At 36.0% G+C, this 21,030-nt stretch overlaps 1 protein-coding gene across 7 annotated transcripts in view; it reads right to left on the bottom strand.

Moving 5' to 3' along the window:
• SH3YL1 (SH3 and SYLF domain containing 1) overlaps window positions 1-21,030 on the bottom strand; it is a 69,776-nt gene that overhangs the window by 11,990 nt on the left and 36,756 nt on the right. For 6 of the 7 annotated variants that reach the window (XM_069108642.1, XM_069108640.1, XM_069108641.1 and 3 more), the window contains 3 exons: window positions 17,960-18,024; window positions 4,475-4,587; window positions 3,641-3,769 (listed from right to left, as the gene is read on the bottom strand). In XM_069108642.1, coding sequence (XP_068964743.1) covers window positions 3,641-3,769; window positions 4,475-4,587; window positions 17,960-18,024 — 307 coding nt within the window. The remainder of the gene's footprint in view (window positions 1-3,640; window positions 3,770-4,474; window positions 4,588-17,959; window positions 18,025-21,030) is intronic. The other variant, XM_069108647.1, reaches the window with a different exon arrangement.

The following is a 21,030-nucleotide window of genomic DNA, read 5'->3' on the forward strand; positions in this document are numbered from 1 at the left end:
CCATTTGATTCACTCCACAGACCCACTAAATGAGATTTGTTCCCAGTGTTCCATTTCAATTTATAAATTCTATCTTGTCATTCTTTTTCTCTTTTTTCTGGAGGGGGCAAGGCAATTGAGGTTAAGTGAGTTGCCCAATGTCACAAAGCTAGTAAGTATGTAGTGTCTGAGGTTGAATCTGAACTCAGGTCCTCTGACTCAAGGGACTGCAGGGTGCTGTATTTACTGTATCATCTAGCTGCCCCAATCTTGTTATTCTTTTATGTTGGATTTGTCACATTCTATTAGTGAAGTTGAAGTTTCCCACTATTATTGTTTTTCTACCCAAATCTCTTTTTTTCATTTAATCAATCCGTCCTTTAAAAATTTAGTTGATGATTCAACCATTCTTTATAGCAATTTAGAACTATGCCCAAAGGACTATATAATCATGCATACCCTTTGACCTATCAATACCACTACTAGGTCTGCATCCCAAAAGTTAAAAAACAAAAGGAAAAGGACCATATAGCTTTGTATATGTACAAAAATATTTATAGCAACTTTTTTTCTGGGGGTAAAGAATTAGAAATTAAAGGTATGTCCATCAGTTGGGGCATGGCTGAACAAACTGTGGTATGTGATTATGATGTAATACTATTGTGCTATAAGAAATGATGAGCAGGATGCTCTCAGAAAAACCCAGAAAGACTTACATGAACTGATGCAAAGTAAAATGTACTGCATATAAAGTAACAGCATTATTATAAGATGATCAGTTGTAAATGACTTAGCCATTCTCAGCAAATACAACAGTCCAAAACAACTCTGAAGGACTTATGAAAAATGCTATCCATCCCCAGAGAAAAAATTGATGGTTTCTGAATAGAGATTGAAGTATACTTTTTTTACTTTATTTTTCTTGAGGTTCTTGTATTTTTGGTTTATGTTTTCTTTCACAACATGAACATTATGGAAATGTTTTACATGACTACTCATGAATAATGTATATCAAATTATTTGCTTTCTCAATGGGGAGAAAGTTTGGAACTCAAAGTTTTAAGAACAAATTTTTTTTTTTAAAGCAATCGGGGTTAAGTAAGTTGCTCAAGGTTACATGGCCAGTTATTTCTGGGTGTGGTGCTAAGTTTCTGAGCCCAGATCTGATCCCCAGGTCATCCTGACACTGGAGCCAGTGCTCTTACTCACTGAGCCACCTGGCCACCCCTAAGCAATTGGGGTTAAGTAACTTGCTGAAGGTTACATGGCCAGGTGTTTCTGGGTGGGTGCTAAGTGTCTGAGCCAGGATTTGATCCCCAGGTCATCCCGACACTGGAGCTGGTGCTCTTACTCATTGTGCTACCTTGCCGCCCCAAAACAAATGTTTTGTAACTGGGGAAAATAAAATACAAAATAAGTTTTTTAAAAATTTAGTTGATATTCCATAATAATTACATTTTTTCATTGTCAATGTATCTTTAAGCATGATATAGTTTTCATGTTCTTTCAATCTTAATTTGAATTAATCTTTCCTAGATCTCCTAACTTCAGCTTCTTCTTTTTTGTAGTCAGCTTATACAGAATAGTCTACCTTCTCATTTTAGATCCATATGTGTCTCTCTCTGTCTCAGGTGTGTTTCTTATTCAGAATATATTTTTGAGTTGTGCTTTTTAATCCATTCTATAATTGTTTCTCTTTGGAGTAATTCAATTTCTGTATGGCTGTGGTTTAATTGTTAAATCTGATGTTTTTTTTCTGCCACACTATTATATGATATAGTATTTTTAATCTTTACTATACTGTTATAAATAAGAGCACTTATCAGGCATATTGTAGAGGGATTCTCTTTCAGGTATGAATTCCTGAAGAGATACACACACACACACACACACACACACACACACACACACACACACACACGATCTGTGATTTCATTGGTATAGGGAGCCCCTAGATGAGGAAACTTCCTCTAACCAATACAAGTCAGAAAATTCTTTGCAGATCACCGCCTAAGAGAAATGTATAAAGCCCTTGGCCCCAGTCACAAACTTAATTCCTGTCAGAGGTAGGATTTTAACCCAAGCTTTCCAAACTCTTTTGAGGCCAGCTTGTTATATCTTCTATACCAAGTTCCTTCTAAACATATGTTTATGTGGTTATATTTTTGTATAAGAATATGTGTGTATGTGTGCATAATAATGATGATAACTCATATTTACATAGTACTTAATATAAGCAAACATGTCAATATTTATCTCATTTAACCCTCATAACAACCCCAGGAGGTAGGTGTTATTATTATTCTCATTTTGCAGATGAAGAAACTGAGTCAAACAAAAGTTAAATTACTTGCCCAAGGTCACACAGCTAGTAAGTTTTCTTGACTCTAAGTTTGGTCTTCTATTTACCATGGCACCTAACTATATGTATGTATATATAAATATACACATGTAAAATATTCATATATATGATTGTATATATATATATATATATGAGAAGGGAAAATATATATGCACATCAATATATTTAAATTTTTTAAGAATCCCACAATTTTTGATAGGATATAGTGATGGGGCTATGTCCCAGCAGACTAGAATTTTTCCTTATACTAGAAGTTCTTATTAAGATATTATCAGCTATAAGCAATCTTTTCCATTTCTTTTAGAGTATTTTGTAGCTCTTCTCTTATGTCATGCTCTATTTTGTATTAGGATTATTCTGAGTATTGGCTCTAGCTCATCTGTGTTTCTCTTCTTCTAAAAGGACAGGATCTTTTTCATCAAGATTGTAGGACTTAGAGCTAGAAAGGACATTAGAAAACATCTAATTCCATCAATTTTTGGATAAGGAAATTAAAATTTGAAGATGAGCCAAAATTAGGAATTGTTAAGTTTAGGGCATATTCATTTGAGACATAGGGGTAAATGGGATGGCAAAGAAGATCATCTGACTACAGATACCATTGTGACAGAAGAGGGAGTGGCCTCTATAGTCTGGATCAGTGGTTTAGAGGTGACAGAGAAAATAGGTGCCAGGAGAGGGGCACAACAGAATTAGGCCCCTGGGAGTGTTACTGGTAGCCTTGGGGTTGTATTGTACATGACCGTGCATCACTAGGGGACCTTAAGAAAAATGTCAGCAAATATGATAGTGTGTGTCAACACACAAAGGAAAAATGCATTCCTAGGAGGTTCAATGACCTTTCCCAAACTTCTGCCCTGCCAGAGAAGTTAAAGCCTTTCCTGATTCCCTAGTTGTTAGTGCCTTTCCCTCCAAGGTAAACTTGTCCCTACTTTATGCATGTTTTTCATATTCCAATGTATATACTTATATATGTACGTGGAGTATCCCCCAATTAGTATATAAGTTCCTGGAAGACACGGAATTTGGTCCTGTCTTTGAATCCTGAACACATGTCAGTGTCTGTCATAGAGTAGGTCCCTTATAAATGGTTGATTGATTGTTTGTGATCATAGTATATAGGCCACATTTATTGCTGTGAGCCTAAACATTAGGGCATTTTCTTTCATCCATAATGGTATACTACAAATAGACATTTTTAAAATATCTATCTGTCTAGGCTTATTAAAATTCTTCTATGATTTCTATTAGTATCACAATAATTTTTGTCAACTTTAAAATAGTTTGGCTTGAACTTACTTTCGATTAGTTTCTTTCCTTTCAATCAAGTAACTTCCTTCTAAAGATACACCAGCAAACAAACCTCGTGACTTGCAATATGTGTAGACAGCAGCTGGGCTTCGTATAGCAACATTTCCTTCTAAATTCCTAAAAAAGCAGAAGATTTTGTAGAATAGATCTGGCTATGACTTTGGCCCATAATTATTAGAATTTGAATATTTTTGGCCAGAGTAATCTGCTTTTGTAGTCTAAGATTATTTCTATTTATGTATATAATTATATGGCAATTCAACCTAGAGGTTATTTCTTTAAGATAATATGTCTAGAAGCCATACAAGGAAAAGGGCTAAAGACACAAAGAAATAATGAAATTTACTGGTAGGAACACATCACAATTAAACCAACTGAGAGAATTTTAGGTAGTATCAAGAAAAATATGTATAAAATTTATATTTTTAATATTTCTCCAGCAAACTATATGGCAAATACAGCCCAATTTATTATCTCATGGGAGTTGAAACTTTGAAGCCTTTTGTTTAGCTTCACTAATAATATGTACCCTCCTCAAACAAACTGCATGTAACATGTTTTCAAAACCACTGATCATTCTATCTCTTCCTTCCCCTACCTGCCCCAGTCTATACAGTTTAATTTCTAAAGACCCCACCTTGCTATTGAGGAAAAGAAAACATTCTTTAAATCCTATGAAAATCCCTATGCAAAAAACCAAAAAACAAAAAATTCTCTGGTCAACCAGTTTCTTTTGAATGGATTTTCTTTCAGAAGCACACAATGATGTATTATATAGGCTTACACCACCAGGTATTCAAAGAATGTTTTAAAGGTACTTACCTTCCCAAAGGCCCAACAGCCACAGTAAAATTCCCACCAAGTGTAAGGTTACCACCTTTTGCAAAAGCTTCCACTGCTCTGTCATAATTCAATATTATTACTAAATCTGATACCTAGGAATAAAATAAAACCTTGAAAATTATATATCATACTATTAAAATTTTAAAGTATCATCCAAAATATGTTGACCATATCTCCTTAATGCAAAAAAACACTGCATCAGGAATTTTTTCTCTTGGCTAAATGAAAGGATTAATGAGTATTCAATAAATTTTAAAATCTAGAGGAAGAGAATAAGAAAAGAATCATCCTTTAAAATCAAATAAAGGGGCAGAGTCAAGATGGTGGAGTAGAAGCAGGACCTTCCCGCAGGTCCGGCTTCCACCCTCCCCAATCCATGTAAAAAGGGGACTCTAAACAAACATTGGAGCTGGAGAACCCACAAAACGACACAGAGAAGCTAAGGACAGCTTCCCACTGAGGACAGCCTGACAGGCCGGCAGGAATTGGCCAGCACAGTGCTCTGGAGCTGAGCCCAGCCCTATTTGTAATGGGAATGCAAATTTGGAAGATCTTCCCTGCCCCTAGGCTAAAGTGCACCTGAAGCCTGGGGTGGGAGGCTTGTTTTTCAGTAGATACTTTTTGATTGGCCAGTGGGTCCAAAAGGTTGTTACATTCTCTGAGCCAGGAGAAGGCTATATAAGCCATGATGTGTAGCTTTGTTTTGGGGGCTCACTTTGAGAAGTGTTCTGTGATTTGATCTGTATTCTGGGAAGCCGTTGTCCAGGGCCCCCCCGGCTTTGAAAAACCCAGATGTGGAAACCCAGATGTTGACTGGGTATGGATGTAATGGTTGGACAGTTTGGAAATCTGTCTACTTGATCTGTTTCTGTCTTGATAATTCTGCCTGTATACTTTGAAGTTCGGGGTGCTGACCTTTTTCCCCTGAACAAGGTAAATGATATATGTCTGACTGATTAAATTAAGCTTGTTAACCCATTTTGAGTTGCTTTCCTTTAACAAAGCAGATCCAAGAACCTGTGGTAGAAGCAACCCTGAGGACGCTTGGGGTGCTTGCTGCTATACCATTCCGAGGCTTTAGCCCCAGGGCAGGCCTAACCAGCCCCTGGCCAGAGGGACTACAGATCAGCAGCAGCTGTGGCCTTTTCCAGATTTATCAACACACAGATGAGAAGGACAAAGTGAGAGGTCAGTGCAGTCTGGACTTTGGGACCCTGTAAGTGGGAGTGCCTGGCTTTTGCTCTCAGGGTGAGAAGGCACTGAGACTCCGGCCAGCCAGCGCCCTGGCAGCTTCAGCTCCTGGCCTGCAGAGTGTAGGGGAACCAAGCACCAGTCTGAGGGGTAATCGCTCTTGCTTTAACCTGCTTGGATCTGGATTGCAGTCTAGGGTGGAGGTTCTGGGGTGTGTGTCCAGCTTGCCAGAGTGTGTGGAGACCTCACAGAGGGCACCCATCTAATACCTCCAGCAGCTGAGAAACCCCAGTGTTTGGGATGAAATTTCCCCTGTCTGGTGGCAGAGTCCTACTGTGGCAAAAAGCCCAGGGGTCAAGTGACTGAGGGGCAACATGTCCAGGCAAAGGAAACAAAGCAGACAGAAGATTCCAACATTAGATTCCTATTTTGGGGACAAAAAGGAGCAAAGCATGGAACAGGAGGAAGACAGTGAAGTCAGAACTCCCGCACCAAAAACTTCAAAGAAAAATATGAGCTGGTTACAGGCCATAGAGGACCTTAAGAAGCAGATAAGAGAAGTGGAGGAAAAATTGGGAACAGAAATGAGAACAATGCAACAAAATTATGAACTGAGAGTCAACAGCCTGACTGAGGAAAATAACACCTTAAAAAATAGACTAACTCAAATGGCAAAAGAGGCTCAAAAAGACAATGAGGAGAAGAATGCCTTAAAAAGCCAAATTTGCCAGATGGAAAAAGAATCTCCAAAGCTCAATGAGGAGAATCATTGCTTCAGAATTAGATTGGAGCTAATGGAAGCTAATGACTTTATGAGAAATCAAGATGCTGTTAAACAGATCCAAACAAATGAAAGAATAGAAGGCAATGTGAAATATCTCATGGGAAAAACCACTGACCTGGAAAATAGATGCAGGAGAGATAATTTAAAAATTATTGGACTACCTGAAAGCTATGATCAGAGTAAGAAGCTAGAAATCATCCTCCAGGAAGTTCTCAAAGAAAACTTCCCTCATGTTTTAGAACCAGAGGGCAAAATAGAGGTTGAAAGAATCCACCGATCACTTCCTGAAAAAGATCCCCAAAAGAAAACTCCTAGGTATATTATGGCCAGGTTCCAGAATTCCCAGATTAAGGAGTGAATATTACAAGCAGCCAGGAAGAAGCAATTTGAATATTGTGGAAACACAATCAGGATCGAAGGGCTTGGAATATGATATTCCGGAGGTCAAAGGAGCTCGGATTAAAACCAAGAGTCACCTACCCAGCAAAATTGAGTATCATGTTTCAGGGGAAAATATGGTCATTCAGTGGAATAGAGGACTTTCAAGCATTCTTGCTGAAAAAAACCAGAGTTGAGTAGAAAATTTGACATTTAGATACAAGAAGCAAGAGAAGCATGAGATCAATGCAGCCTTCCCAGTTCTCTCACTCTCCTCTATAAAGTCTATAATAAACCATTTAGCTCTCGAGAAAAAAAAAGAGAAGCATGAGAAGGTAAACAGGGAAAAGAAATCATAAGGAACTTAACAAAGTTGAATTATTAATATTCCTACATGGAAAAACAATAATTGTAACTTATGAAAGTTTTCTCAGTAGTTGAAGGGAATATATATATATATATATATATATATATATATATATGTGTGTGTGTGTGTGTGTCTATATTGGAGGGTATATGGGCATATGAATACATATGTGAATGTGTGTGTATATATGTTTACAGGTTTACATAGATAGAAGGCACGGGACCAATTTAACAGGAAGGGATGATACTTAAAAGGTGAAATTAAGAGGTGAGAGGAATATAATGAGAGGAGATGGGGAGAGACAGGATGGGGAAAACTATCTCATATAGAAGAGGCAAGGGAAAATGGTTGCAATGGAGATGAACAATAGGAAGGCAAAGGGGAATGGGATAACCTTATTCCCATTGAATTTGGCTTTAGGAGGGAATGAGATACACACTAAATAGGGTATCTCACCCTCCAGGAGAGTGGGGGGGGGGGAAGAAGGGGGGGGGGGACGGCTGTGCGGGCGGGTTGGGGGGGAGGGAAGTTGGAAGCACCCACTTTTGAAAAGGGATGGGATCAAGGTAGAGAGTGGACCAGGTGGGAGGTGGGATAGGAGGGAGGGAAATATAGTCAGTCTTTTACAATATATCTACTATGTTATTGTTTTGCAGTATCCACACATGTACAACCTATACTGGACTGCTTATCTTCCCAGTAATGGTGGGTGACAAGGGAGGAAGGGAATGAATCTGGAATTCAACATTTTAAGATCAAATACTTAAATATAAATAAATAAATAAATAAATAAATATATACTATTATTAATACTATTTTACACGTAATTGGGAAATAAGATATACAGGCACTGGGGCATAGAGATCCACTGGAAAAGTCAAAAGGGGTATGGGAGAAAATATGGGAGAGAGCAGATTGGAGGAGGGGATATCCTGTGGGACTGCTATTTTGGGGCGGTGGGTAGGGGAAAAATGGGGAGAAAATTTGTAACTCAAAATCTGGAGGAAATGAATGATGTAAATCAGAAGTTAATAAAGCATTTGAAAGATGAAAAAAAATTCTTAAAAAAATAAAATAAAATACCACTTAATTCATAAATCCTTCACTGATTGTTCTCTCTACTATTCTCCCTTCCTTATCAGTAACATTCTTCTCCATTGGAGGAGCTCTTTGATTTAAAACTCTTTTTTTTTTTTGGCTTTTTAGAGGCAGGGAAGGCAGGGTAATTGGGGTTAAGTGAATTATCCAAGGTCACACGGCTAGTAAGTGTTAAGTGTCTAAGGTCAGATTTGAACTCAGGTCCTCATGACTCCAGGGCTGGTGCTCTATTCACTGCACCACCTAGCTGCCCTGATTTACAGTTCTTTAATGCATTTATTGTTTAATATGTGTAATAGTTATGGATTCCATTTTATCCTCATTCTGGAGTGCAAATACCATAAGGGTAGGGACTGTGTCTAATCTAATTCTTATATTTCTGCTGTTGCATAGTATATTGTTCCACATATAGAATATCCTTGCTAAATGTTTGTTGAATTGTCAAATCATATTTTAATGTTCAGTTATGGAATACTTAACCTAAAATCTTGTTAAAATATAATAAAAGTAAGTATTAAGGCAAACATAATCCCTTAGTTTCCCCTAACAGAAAACTTGAGGAGAGAGGAGAGAAAGAATAAAGTATGGAAATAAGAATAAACAATGAAATGGGGTAGGAAGAAAAGGAAAAAAAAGTTGCATTTACTGTAAATCAAGTAGATGGATATTGCAGTTGGGAAAAATAACTTATATTGGTGTAGCACTTTCAGCTTTCTCATATGCAATCTCAGTTCATTATCATAACAACTTTGAGAGGTAGGTAAGAGGCATTTTATTACTTTCACTTTAAAGATGAGGTAAACCAAAGAAGAGAAAGGTTAAATAAATTACTTGCTCAAGGTAAAACAGCAATGAGGCTGCTGAACTATTAGGTTTATTTAACTGTATTATTTTATTAAAGAAACCTCTTACCAAGTGAGAGTAATCAGTGAATGTTTGCAATGTAAAAACAAAACATCAGTAAAACTTAATAAATATAAAGAGATAGGTAGACAAAAAAATTAGATAGAGAGATAGATGGATGGCATAGCAAGGCTTCAACCCATCTTATCTCAGTGTTTTCTCTAGAAAAATATTCATAAACACAAGAGATGCTTCCAAAGAAGAAACAACCTATTTCATATTCTATACAGAAAAGCTAACTTTAAAAAAAGTTTATTGATATTGTTTTTAATCACCATAATTTTCCCCAGTGTCCTCTTTCCTCTCTCCAAGAAAGCCATCCCATAAAACAAACAGAATTTTTTAGACATAAAAAGAAAAAAAGAAAAAGAGAAAAATAAGTGTAACTGGTCAATACATTGAAAAATTCTGAAAATACGTGCAATGTATATAACACTTGTGGACCTCCGCTCTCTTCAAAGGGATCAAGTAGATGTAGGTGTATGCTCATATTTCTTCTTTCAAACTTAAGTTTATTCTTGATAATTTTGCAATATTCACTTTTAAATTTTGTTTGTGGTTGCTTTTGCCTTTTTCATTGTTGGAGTAGTATATATTCTATTGGATCTGATTAGGTTCATGTGTATGTTTCCATGCCTCTCTATATCCATCACATTTATCATTTCTTAAAGCAGTTATATTCCATTACATTCACGTATCTATCACAATCAAACACTCCACAGACAAAAGGCTTCTACATTGTTTTCAGTTCTTTGCTATCAAAAAAAAAGTGCTGCTATAAATATTTGGTATTTGTGGAGACTTTCTTCTTTCCAATGACCTCCTAGGCTATATGCCTAGCTTTCTTAACAGCTCTTTCCTAAGTAATTTATGTTTTCTGATTTATTGAAAATTGGGTAATTGAGTTTTGTTTCTGTTTCTCCCTGTCTACTCTGTTTGCTGATTAACTCTTTACTTTTAACCAATATTAGGTGGTTTTGATAACTTATCTTACAATACAAGATCTTGAAAATGCCATTCCTCCTTTGCTTCTACCTCCTTTCATTATTTCCCTTGATATTCTAGATATTTTATTTTTCTAATGAATTCTGTTATTTTATGGAATTCTATAAAGCATTAGTGTCAAACACTTTGCTAGGTGGCTGAGTGCTACTGAAACATATTAAAAAGTAATTTGTAAATATTTAACAAAATAATTAAAAATTCAATAGAACATAGAGAATGTTAATATGTGGTTTTCTATGTTACTATATGAACAAGGATGTAGAGTTTAGTAGTCCTTGTTTTTATTTGAGTTTGTCTCCATTTTTGTAAAGCAGCCCTCTGATAATTTGATTGATAGCATTAACACTATAAATTAACTTTCTTAGTATTGTCATTTTTAATATATTAGCATGGCTCAGCAATAAATGTAGAATGTCCCTCCAACTATTTAAGTTGTTCTTTATTTCTTTAAGGAGAATTTTGTAATAGGATCATGTAAATTCTTTGTGTGTTTTAATATAATGAGTCCCAGATATTTTGTGCATTTTATAATTATTTTGTATAGGATTGCCCTTTATGTTGCTGTTTCTTGAATTTTGTTGCTATAAAAATGCTACTGATTTTCAAAGCTTTATTTTGTAGCTTGTAAATTTGTTGAAGTTATTAATGATCTCAATTAGCATATACTGGTTCCCCAAGATTTTCTAACAATGGGTATAATTTTAAATTCTCTACCTAAATTTATGCCTTTCTTACTTTTTATCTTTTGCTAGGATTTCCATGCTTAACACAAATTATAGTGGAGAGAGAGTCCTCATATTTATTAAGAAAAATTCCATGGTTCTCAATTATATATGATGTTCACTTTTGGTTTTAAATATATAATTTTTATGATATTAAAAACAAGTCCTATGTCTTTGTACGGTCTTTAGTGTAAAAGAATTTTGTATTTTGTTAAAGGATTTTTCTACAAATATTGGGATGATAATGTCTTTGAGATTTTTATTTTTAATATTATTAATTGATTGTTTTCCTAATGTTGTTTCCTAATGTTTCCTCCATGCATCTCTGGTATACATTCGACTTGGTCATTATGAATGATTTCCTGACTATAGTCTGTTTGACAAGATTTTATTTGAAATTTCTGAATCAATATGCATTTAAGACACTATTCTATAGTTCTCTTTCTGTGTTTTATCCACCCTGCTTTAGGTGTTTGGATTACATTCATCCCATAAAAGGAATCTGGTAGGACAATTCCTTTCTCAATTGTTAAAAATAATTTGTGTAGTACTGGCAATTATTGTTATTTAAAGTATTATAAAATTCACCAGAACCAGAAATATCCTTCCTTGTCTTTAGTAATTCTTTTACAAGTTGTTCCATTTCTTTTTTTGTGATTGGATTATTTAAGGTCTCTGTTTGGTTTTCTGTTAGTGTGAGATTATGTATTTTAAAAAGTATATTCTTCTATTTCTTTTGTGTTTCCCAGTTTTGATAGTATATCAGATACATTATTGTGAATAATAGGTTCTACAATTATTTTTATTTCATTTGGTTTTGATTTCACCTTTCTCTTTTTTTATTTTTTTTTGCCCCTTTATTTTTAATTAATTAAAAGTTTATCTATTTTTTTTTAGTCTTCACAAAAAGGCAGCTTTTTGTTTTATCTCTGTAAGGTTTTTAGTTTCCAGTTTATCTATTTCTCCTCAAATTTTTAACATTTCATATTTGTGCTTATTTTAGGTTTATTTAGGGATTTTTTGTTTATTTTTTAATTTCATAGTCTAGAACCTTAATCACTAAGCCACATCAGCAGGTAGACAAATCTAGAATAGAAGTGATACATTACCAAGATACAGACACACAGAGGTGTAGAGGTGTCCCAAAGGGAGCAAAGACTGCCTAGACCCACAAAAAAAGCACATCTTAGTGTAGAACTAAAACCAGTCCAGCTTTATATAGGTGTATAATCAATTAGCCAATCCATTCTTCCTGTTTTCCCAGTCTATCATCTCTACTCTAGTCTTACTTTCCTGCTTTCAGTTTTAATTGGTTAACCCGTTCAAGAAAGGCATTGTTCATTACCTTTGAAATGCATTGTTCTCTTGTTCTCCCATTGTGGATAACCCACAGATCTCCAAAGTTAGACTGCCCCCACTATTTGCCTTCTCTATCCCTTCTCACAATCTGCTGAACACGTAAAGTCACATAATTATGCCAAGTGGGGACAATCCAAATTGATTGTGTGGAATTCAACTGAGTCCTCATTGCTGCATGACAATAATTTTATTATTTCCTAATTTATTCTCTATCCTATTCCTATCATAACCATTATTGCAGACTTTCTCCACTTTCCTTAAGCTCTTCAATACCACTCCTACACCTAAGATCTTTCTCATCTTAAGCAAATGCTTTCCCCTCTCATTTTCCTGAGAAAATTGGTCAACCTCATTAGCTCTTTTATCTCCCCCAATCCACAGGTGAAAAACTCTACACCTTTCCCTCCTTTTCTCCAGTTTTATAGCAGGAAAGTAGCCAATACTAACCTCTCTACTTGTTTCCCTAATCCCATCACCTCTGCCCTCTCTGGAATCTTAACCCATTTTGATCATTCATGTTTTTTTTTTCCTTTGTCTCTTCAGTGTCTCTTCTCTGCCTCTCCTCTATTCTTTTTCTCCCAACTTACTCCTTCTTATCTATAAAAAAAGATGTTTTCCTCCATCCAGAAGCACAAAAATTGATAATCAGAATAGTCCTCAGCAACTATCTCTTAAAAGGCTAGGCCATCTTTTAAAAAAGAAAAACCAATACAAAACCAAAATCATTGATTTGATCTTATCATACCCAAAGTTATCAAATTTCATCTCTTCCTTCCACTATCAAAGTCCTATAGTCACCTATAGTCACTGACTCTGCTTCCTTGATTCTCAACCAATACAATCTGGCCTCCAACTCCACCATTTTTCTGAAACCACTCTCAGAAGTTACCAACAATCTTCTAACTTTTAAATAAGATCAACCTTTTTTTTCCCCCAGTTATCATCTTTGCCTCATCTCTGCAAGTTTTGGCACTACTGATCTTCTTACATGGACTCTCTTCCCCTGGCTTATGGAACACCACTCCCTCCTATTTTTTGTTCCATTTAAATATTCCTTCTGAGTCTTTTTCTTTCTTTCTTTCTCTTTTGGTAGGATAATCATCCACCTCATGACTTTCTACCTGATTATTCCATGAAAACCTGAACCTTAACATGTCTAAAAACGAATATACTATCTTCCTAAGAACACCTGCCTAAAACACATCTATTTTCCAAATTTCCTATGTATGCTGAAGGCACAATCAAGCACTCATGTTCATAATTTGAGATTTATCTTTTACTCTTCCCTCACCTTCACTCCTATATAAATCAGTTGCTAAATCCCACTGATCCTACTTCCATAACATCTTCTGCATACATCCCCTTTGTTCTACTGCCATGACCAGTTTCTCCCCTACCCCCACCCCCATTCCCTGATCAGTTTGTATCACCATGCATTTGGACCAAAGGTGGGGAACCTGTGGCCTTCTAGGTCCTTCTAGGCTTTTTGACTGAGTCAAAGTTTACAGAACAAATACTTTTATTAAGGGGTGGGGCACATGTGGCCTCTGAGGCCACAGGTTCCTCACCCCTGATGGACTATCATAAATAGCCTTCAAATTGGTCTACCTGCTTCCAATCAACTTTCTACACACTTTGAAAAAACAGTTCCTAAATCACAGGTTTGACCATGCTATTCTCCTTCTCAAGATCCTTCAGTGATTCTATATTATCTTTAGGAAAAAATACAAGTTCCTTAGCTCAGCAATTAAGACTAATTAACCTACTAATTAAATAATTAACCAGTGATTCTATATTATCTTTAGGATAAAATACAAGTTCCTTAGCTCAGCAATTAAAACTAATTAACCTACAGTCTGGTTTAACTCTGCCTTCCCAGAATTATTTCATACTGACTCCTCTTAACCACTCTATCATCCAAATGGGGTTTTCAGTATTCCTTTAACTCAGCATGTTATCTCCCACCTTTGTGCATTTGCTCAGTCTATCTCCAATGCCCTGAGTGCACTGTTTATTTCAGCCTTTCAGATTCCTTAAGCAGCTCCAATTATATTTAGTGACATACTTTCCAGACCACCATAAGGGAGGTGTATTTGTGAGGAATCTGGGTTGTCCTGTTGATGGTGAAGCCCAGGAACTTGGGTCTGAACCAGACCAGGGGGGCGGCTAGGTGGCACATTGAGTAAAGCGCTGGCCCCGGAGTCAGGAGGACCTGGGTTCGGTTCTGGCCTCAGACATTTAACTAACACCCACACAAAAAAAACTAGCCGTGTAACCTTGGGCAAGTTACTTAACCCCAATTGCTCTCCAAAAGGCAAAATAAAAAAAAAATTAACCAGACCAGGAAGGCCCACTCTGGCCCATTCCTGCAGGGTGTAGCCAGAAAATCCAAATTATTTTAGACAATGCCCACTCCCCATGATACTTGAAGAGAAGTGTTAAGAGTGAAGATTCTTCTGTAGTTTACAAAAAAAGTTTTATCTCCTCAGGGATAGCCTATGTTTTCCAAAAAAGGACTCCCAAACTCAGAAGACTCCATAACAACTTTGGTCTACTTTAAATCCTAAAGTAGAGCATAAATTTGGAATTACCTGGGTATCAGACATAAAAAGTTCTAAATACTGAAAAGAATACTTACTTCTTTGGGGAGATGATATTAGGTATAATGGTGGGGGAGGTGGAGGGAAGGACTGACTTGATAATTTTTTTCATCTAGCTTCTTATCTCTGTTCTGCCAGGAAGCAGTTGTGTATAACTTTGGGCAAGAAACTTTAACTCTGAGCCCCAGTTTTGTCTTGTCTATAAAATAAGAGGGTTGGGTTAGGTGCTATCTAAAGCCCTTTCCAGCCCTTACTTTCTCTAATTATGTATTTTAAAATCTATTAATCAAGAATAGCACAGGGCCCATTACCCTCCCTGCCCAACACCCCCCACACCCCCCCCCCCCACCACTCAAGGTTACTACTAAGAAGATTGAAATTATCTTGAGCCCAGTCCAGTAGTGCTTGTCTATGAAAGACGTCACATTTAGCTCTCTGTAAGTGATCTTTTTAAAAACTTTTTTGAATGCTTCCTTTCCATGACCTAAGATAGCACCAAGACTCTGGAGGAGAGAGGAAATCAGTTGGAAGATACTTTTATTCAATTTAAAAAATATATATATATATATATCAATATAAAAATACTTTTATTCGATCCTTTGGGACCCTCCTACCCTATCTGGGTTGCAATTTACAGTTCAAAAAAATATCACAGTCCTGCTAAAATATGAAATAATTCCTCTTTTGAAAAGTTACCATATTACTTAATTTCATAAATTAGATTTGTGTCCACAATGAAGAGAAAGTCCTGCCAATTAATTCTAGTAATAGATTAGCAGAGTTGGTATAATTTAATTCAATTAAAAAAACATTACTAAATACCTACTCTATGCCAGGCTCAGTGCCAGATGCCAAGGTGAACATAACCAGAAAAAAAAACATGGTACCTAACCTAAAAGATCTTAATCTAATGGACTATACATTTACAAATAAAATATCTAGCATTCACAGTTTCCAGCCTGGCATCTACCTACATGCTTATAAAGTGTTTGGTAATGATGATAATGTTCTCTTTAAATCACTTCATTGAATAAAATTTTTGTAGGGCTTATTCCTAATTTAATGTAAAGATTAAATTTTACAAAGTTACTACTAAAATATGTCAAAATATGACAAAAGTAAGTAATAGTTAATCATGTGTATTACATAATCACTAGTACAGTACATGGCATATAGTAGATACTTAATATATGCTCACTATTGCTCAGCTGCTGAATCGTGACACTAAATAAGGCTCAAATTTTCATTAATGTGGGGGGGAGTGCATTTTGGAAATAATAACTGGGTGGCTTGGATGAATTCAGGGAGGAATTGAGAGATAGCAAGCTAAAATTAGGGAAAAGGTCTAATTTGTCTGTAATATAAAGATAGTAAAGGAGAGTGATATGAAATAAGGCTGGAAAGGTTGGTTGGAATCAGATTGTGGACTATGAAATTTTTTGAGTAAGGAAATGACATTATATGAAGTCCTAGCATATGATGGTTCAGAAATGCCAGTATAAAAACAATAACAAAACCATATGAAAATCTAAGGACAAATGCTAAGGGACTATATGCTGAAAAGAAACTGACCACAGGAGGGCAATATTTTCAACAATCTTTAGAATCATACAAAAAGTTTGTTTGAGACAAGAGAAGGCAAAAGATCTTTTTTAGTATGCTTATTTGATTTCTGGTTTCTGCAGTGACAGTGAGTGAAAGGAATCCCAATAAGAAAGATGAAAGTTAGTGAAATTACTTCCTTTAATAAGGCTGAGAGATTTTAAAACTATGGCAACAGAGAAGCCCCACAAATAGACAGCTTAGGAAGAAATTGACTGAAACTTGAGAAGAAAATGCAGATTTGTAATTTGAAAACAGCAAGTATTAGGAACCTAGGCTGACCAGTTACTCAGATAGTAAAAGGGGAACAGATGACAGATTAATATCATGCATAAGATGTACTATGTGTAGATCCTGATATAATTGATCTTAGTGAGCAAGCACATTTTAGAGAAAATAATTCCCAGTCCAGATGTTCAGGCCAACAATCCCATCAGAGGCATAGCTATGGAATGGAAACACCTTGAGGTCAACCTTCATTAATCAAAAGAGGACATAAATCTTGACCTACCTCTGTATCAGGCACTATAATTCCACATGCTAAGTAGGACTGTTAATCATATTTTAAGATTCTATTCTGTATAGTGGTACCTTTGGCTGGAATTATAAACCCTAACAAATGGAACCAACTAATGAATAAAGTGGTAATGTCTTCTGGTAAACAAACCATCCACATCCTCCTGTTTGTAACACAGAAGCTCAATAGCCTACAGAAAATGAAAATAGCTCATATTTTTAGAATATTTTATAGCCTATAAAGTGCTTTCCTCATAACAACCTTCTGAGGTAGGTAGTACAAATACCATTTTCCCCATTTCAACCATAAGGACACAGCGAGATTATGTTCCCTGTGATCACATGCATTAAGGAAAAACCCTGTAGCTCAAACCCAGGTCTTCTGAGAAGGGCAGTACTCAACCCATCATACTACAAACAACTTAAAACAAATATAGATTACTAAGTATAGTTCGAAAGAGTCTGAGATGATCATTTATAACCAGATTAAAATTTAGGATGGAAGGAGGGAGTAACCTTAGAGATCATACAATCTAACTCCTAACCCCTACATTTTACAAATGAAGAAACTGAGACTATTAGAGGTTAAGTCCCAATGTCATGCAAATATTATGAAGCAAACATGGGATTGAAACACAGGTCTTCTGACCCTAAATCTAATGCTCTTCTCACATATAGCATGTGCTGTAAAACTATGGGAATCAGTAGAATAACTTTTAACATTTTTTGTATAGCCTTAAAAAAAGTGCATCTTATTGAAGAGGGAGTTTAAGGAAGAAATGAGAAAGGCTCAAGTTTAAAAAAAAAGTAGAAGTGATACCCTAACAACGTAACATTTCTGAAAGTAGAAACAATGAGAGGTTTCTAATACTGGGCAGTTAAATTTCAGGTACTTTTCAAGGATATGGCAAATGTAAAATAATGCCTTAATATACAAACCTCGATCCCAATTTCAAATCCACCACCAAGTCCAGCTATTCCAATGGCAGAAGGTGCAGACCACTCTTAAACAGGGAAAAGAAAAGGAAAAAAAAAAAATCAGACACAGCTATAATTCCAGTTTAAAACTACCAACAACCATAATCTTAAGTGGTATCCATTTTCCACTAATTCATTTGGCAAAACTTAGGAACAAATAGAAATATGAGAAGAAAATACAGATTTGACAGTTGAAAACAGGGATGATGAGGAGACTGTACAAACCAGTTACTTTGACTGCAATCAAACAAGAAAGGCAAATGAATATAATCCATCAAGTCTCTGTGTGGATCCTGGTCTAAACCAGTTGTGGGGTAGGGGGAATTTCAGAAGTACTAGCAACAATTCACATTAGCTCTTTTATGTCTAGCATTTAATAATTTATAAAGTATTTTCCTGACCTCATTCATGCGAGGTTGTATAAGTCCTGTGAGGACAAGTATTACTCCCATTTTACAGTTGAAGAAACAGAGGCCCATTGAGGTTAAATGACTCAGCCCTAGCTCAGGCCTGGTAAGTAGGAGAGTCAAACCCAGAGCCTTTGACTCCAAATCTGGCTCTTCTAAATATACTGTGCAGCCTCCAAAAAGTCTTCCTTTAGTCACAACTTCTGCATAATAAAATCACGAAAATGTCAGATTTTAGTCTTAAGAAAGCAACATGTTTATAGATTATATTCTTGGTACGGAGGTGTAACATATAAAACAACATGTAGAAAGGCATGTACATATTTTCTGAGGGTGATAAATCCTCGGGGAGTGTTAAGGCATATTACAAGGAGTATCCTTGTTGTGAAAAATTAAACAATCACTTTGTTCACCAAGAGAATGACATATTTGAGGATCCGTATTTTGGAATTTTTCTGACTTACAAACATATGAGGAGGCTGGGTAGGCACCGTGGAAAGAGTATGGGGCTGGGAGTGAGGTCTAATTTTGAAGTAGATTTGATTACCTATGAGTTGGTGGGCAAGTCACTTAACCTACTCTGGCCTCAGTTTCCTCATTTGTAAAATTTTGGAATTAGACTAAATGACATCTAACACTTCCATCAACCACAAATATAGCATCCTATGGTACTAAGAAACACAAATGATTTTTTTTTTTAGTAAAGATGATACTTTATGGAATGGCTAACAATTCTTTAATTTTTTCAACCCTTTTTTTCCCTTGGCACTCCATGCCCTAGAGAGTAAAGCAATGCTCACAAACTTTCAGACCAATAGATTTTTGTTATATTTTGTAATTAAAAAAAAAGGCCTTCTGTTAAAAAGTTTTTTTCTCTCTTTCTTTCTTTTCCTTTCTTGGTTAGCGTGTGGTCCTATGCAGGGACCTGCCCTTGTCCTGAAAGGGTACTATCAGGACACAGATGAAACTATCCAGCTATAATCCCTATGACCCAATTGTATTTCGTTTGGACTATTTTCAAACAACCCTCTTGTGACTCTACGGGACAGCTGGGCTGCTGCTTAGATTGGGATGAAGGAGGGGTTTTAGGCTTTCAAAGCCAGGAGACAGGTCCCTCCTGGGATTCTCAGAGAAACTCCAGAGTTCTTACTGCTCTTTAACCTCCCAACTGCAACCAGCCTGACAATGGAGGGTCAGCCAGAGTAGGGTAGAAGGCCTTGGGAACAGACAGTTCACAGATTTTCAGACAAATGCTCTGAGTCTTATTTCACTGAATATTTTTCTTTGAGCAAATCTATTTAGGTTGGTTTCATTGCTAAGATATCTACTGAAGAGGATCTGGAAGAGAAATGTGTCTTTTTCTGGAACAGTGCAATTCAGAGATAGGTAGGTTGTCACAGTCCTTAATGGATTGATCTTTTCATCCATTGTGACTATATAAATAAATGACTATAAAGCACCAAAAAGTCAAACAAAAAGGCTACTGCTGCTGTAAGCACCTCAGCTTCCTCTTCTTCCTTTCCATTTCCAGTGTCTTGGATATCATGGTTCTGTGGGTTTTGAGGTAATGAAGTTTTCAATTGTATGGATGAGGATAGTTGATTGAAGTCAACCTCATAAGGCTCAAAGAATATGCTATTGTCGGTAGGTACTAGAATTTATATTATTTTATGACCTATTAAAAAATAATGTAACAGTGCTGCTTAGGTGATTATGGATTTTGGTAGAAAGAATGATTACTTAATACTGTGTGACTGCATGGAGGGCAAATTTGGCACAAGTTTGGAAGAAGAATGCCTGTCTGGCTTATTTTTGTGAAATAAGACACACACATACACATATCCAGAACCCTTTAGGTCAAGACCAAATGAGAAACAGAATAGACTTTGGAAGATAGGACATGAAAAGGAACCAGTGCCTCAACATTTCCCTGATTTCCAGCTTGCTTCTCTGTAAACTTTAGAGAATTCCCCCTTAGGTGAGATCAGAAAGTTTCTCTAAGGTGAACTGAGCTGTAAATTTTTCTGTTGGCAATGATATACAGTAATTTGTTCAGCCATTCCCCAAATGACTGTAAACTAAGGAATTATATTTTGTCATTAAAAAAAAAACACAAAAAAACCCCTATTATATTTTTATATACATGGGTATTTTTCCTCTTCTTTTGATTTCTTGGGAGTACAGGTGTGTAGTAGTGGTATTGCTGAGTTAAAGGGTATGTACTATTTATTAATTTTGGCAGCACAGTTCCAAATTATTTTCCACTTTAACAATTCATAGCTCTAACAATAATAAACTAATCTGTTTTCTCTCAAATCCTCCAATATTTTTCATTTTCATTTTTTGTCATCTTTCTAATCTTATGGGTGTACAATGGAACTTCAGAGGTTCTGTAATTGGCATCCTCTAATTATTAGTGATCTGGTGCAAATTTTTCATAAACTTGTTGATAGAGGAGAAGAAGAAGAAGAGGGGAAGAAGAAGAGGAGGAGAAAAAAGAGGAAGGGAGCAATCTCTTCTGAGGAAATGGTAATAGCTCCCATTTGCTCACAACAACCTTGAGAGATATAATACAGGTGACATCCTAATTTCAGTGTCATTTCATCAACCCTCATAAAAATCACC

Source organism: Petaurus breviceps, unplaced genomic scaffold (assembly GCF_028583685.1).
Source record: "Petaurus breviceps papuanus isolate PSGF00001 unplaced genomic scaffold, PetGlider_PUasm1.0 90416, whole genome shotgun sequence".
NCBI classification, from domain to species: Eukaryota; Metazoa; Chordata; class Mammalia; order Diprotodontia; family Petauridae; genus Petaurus; species Petaurus breviceps.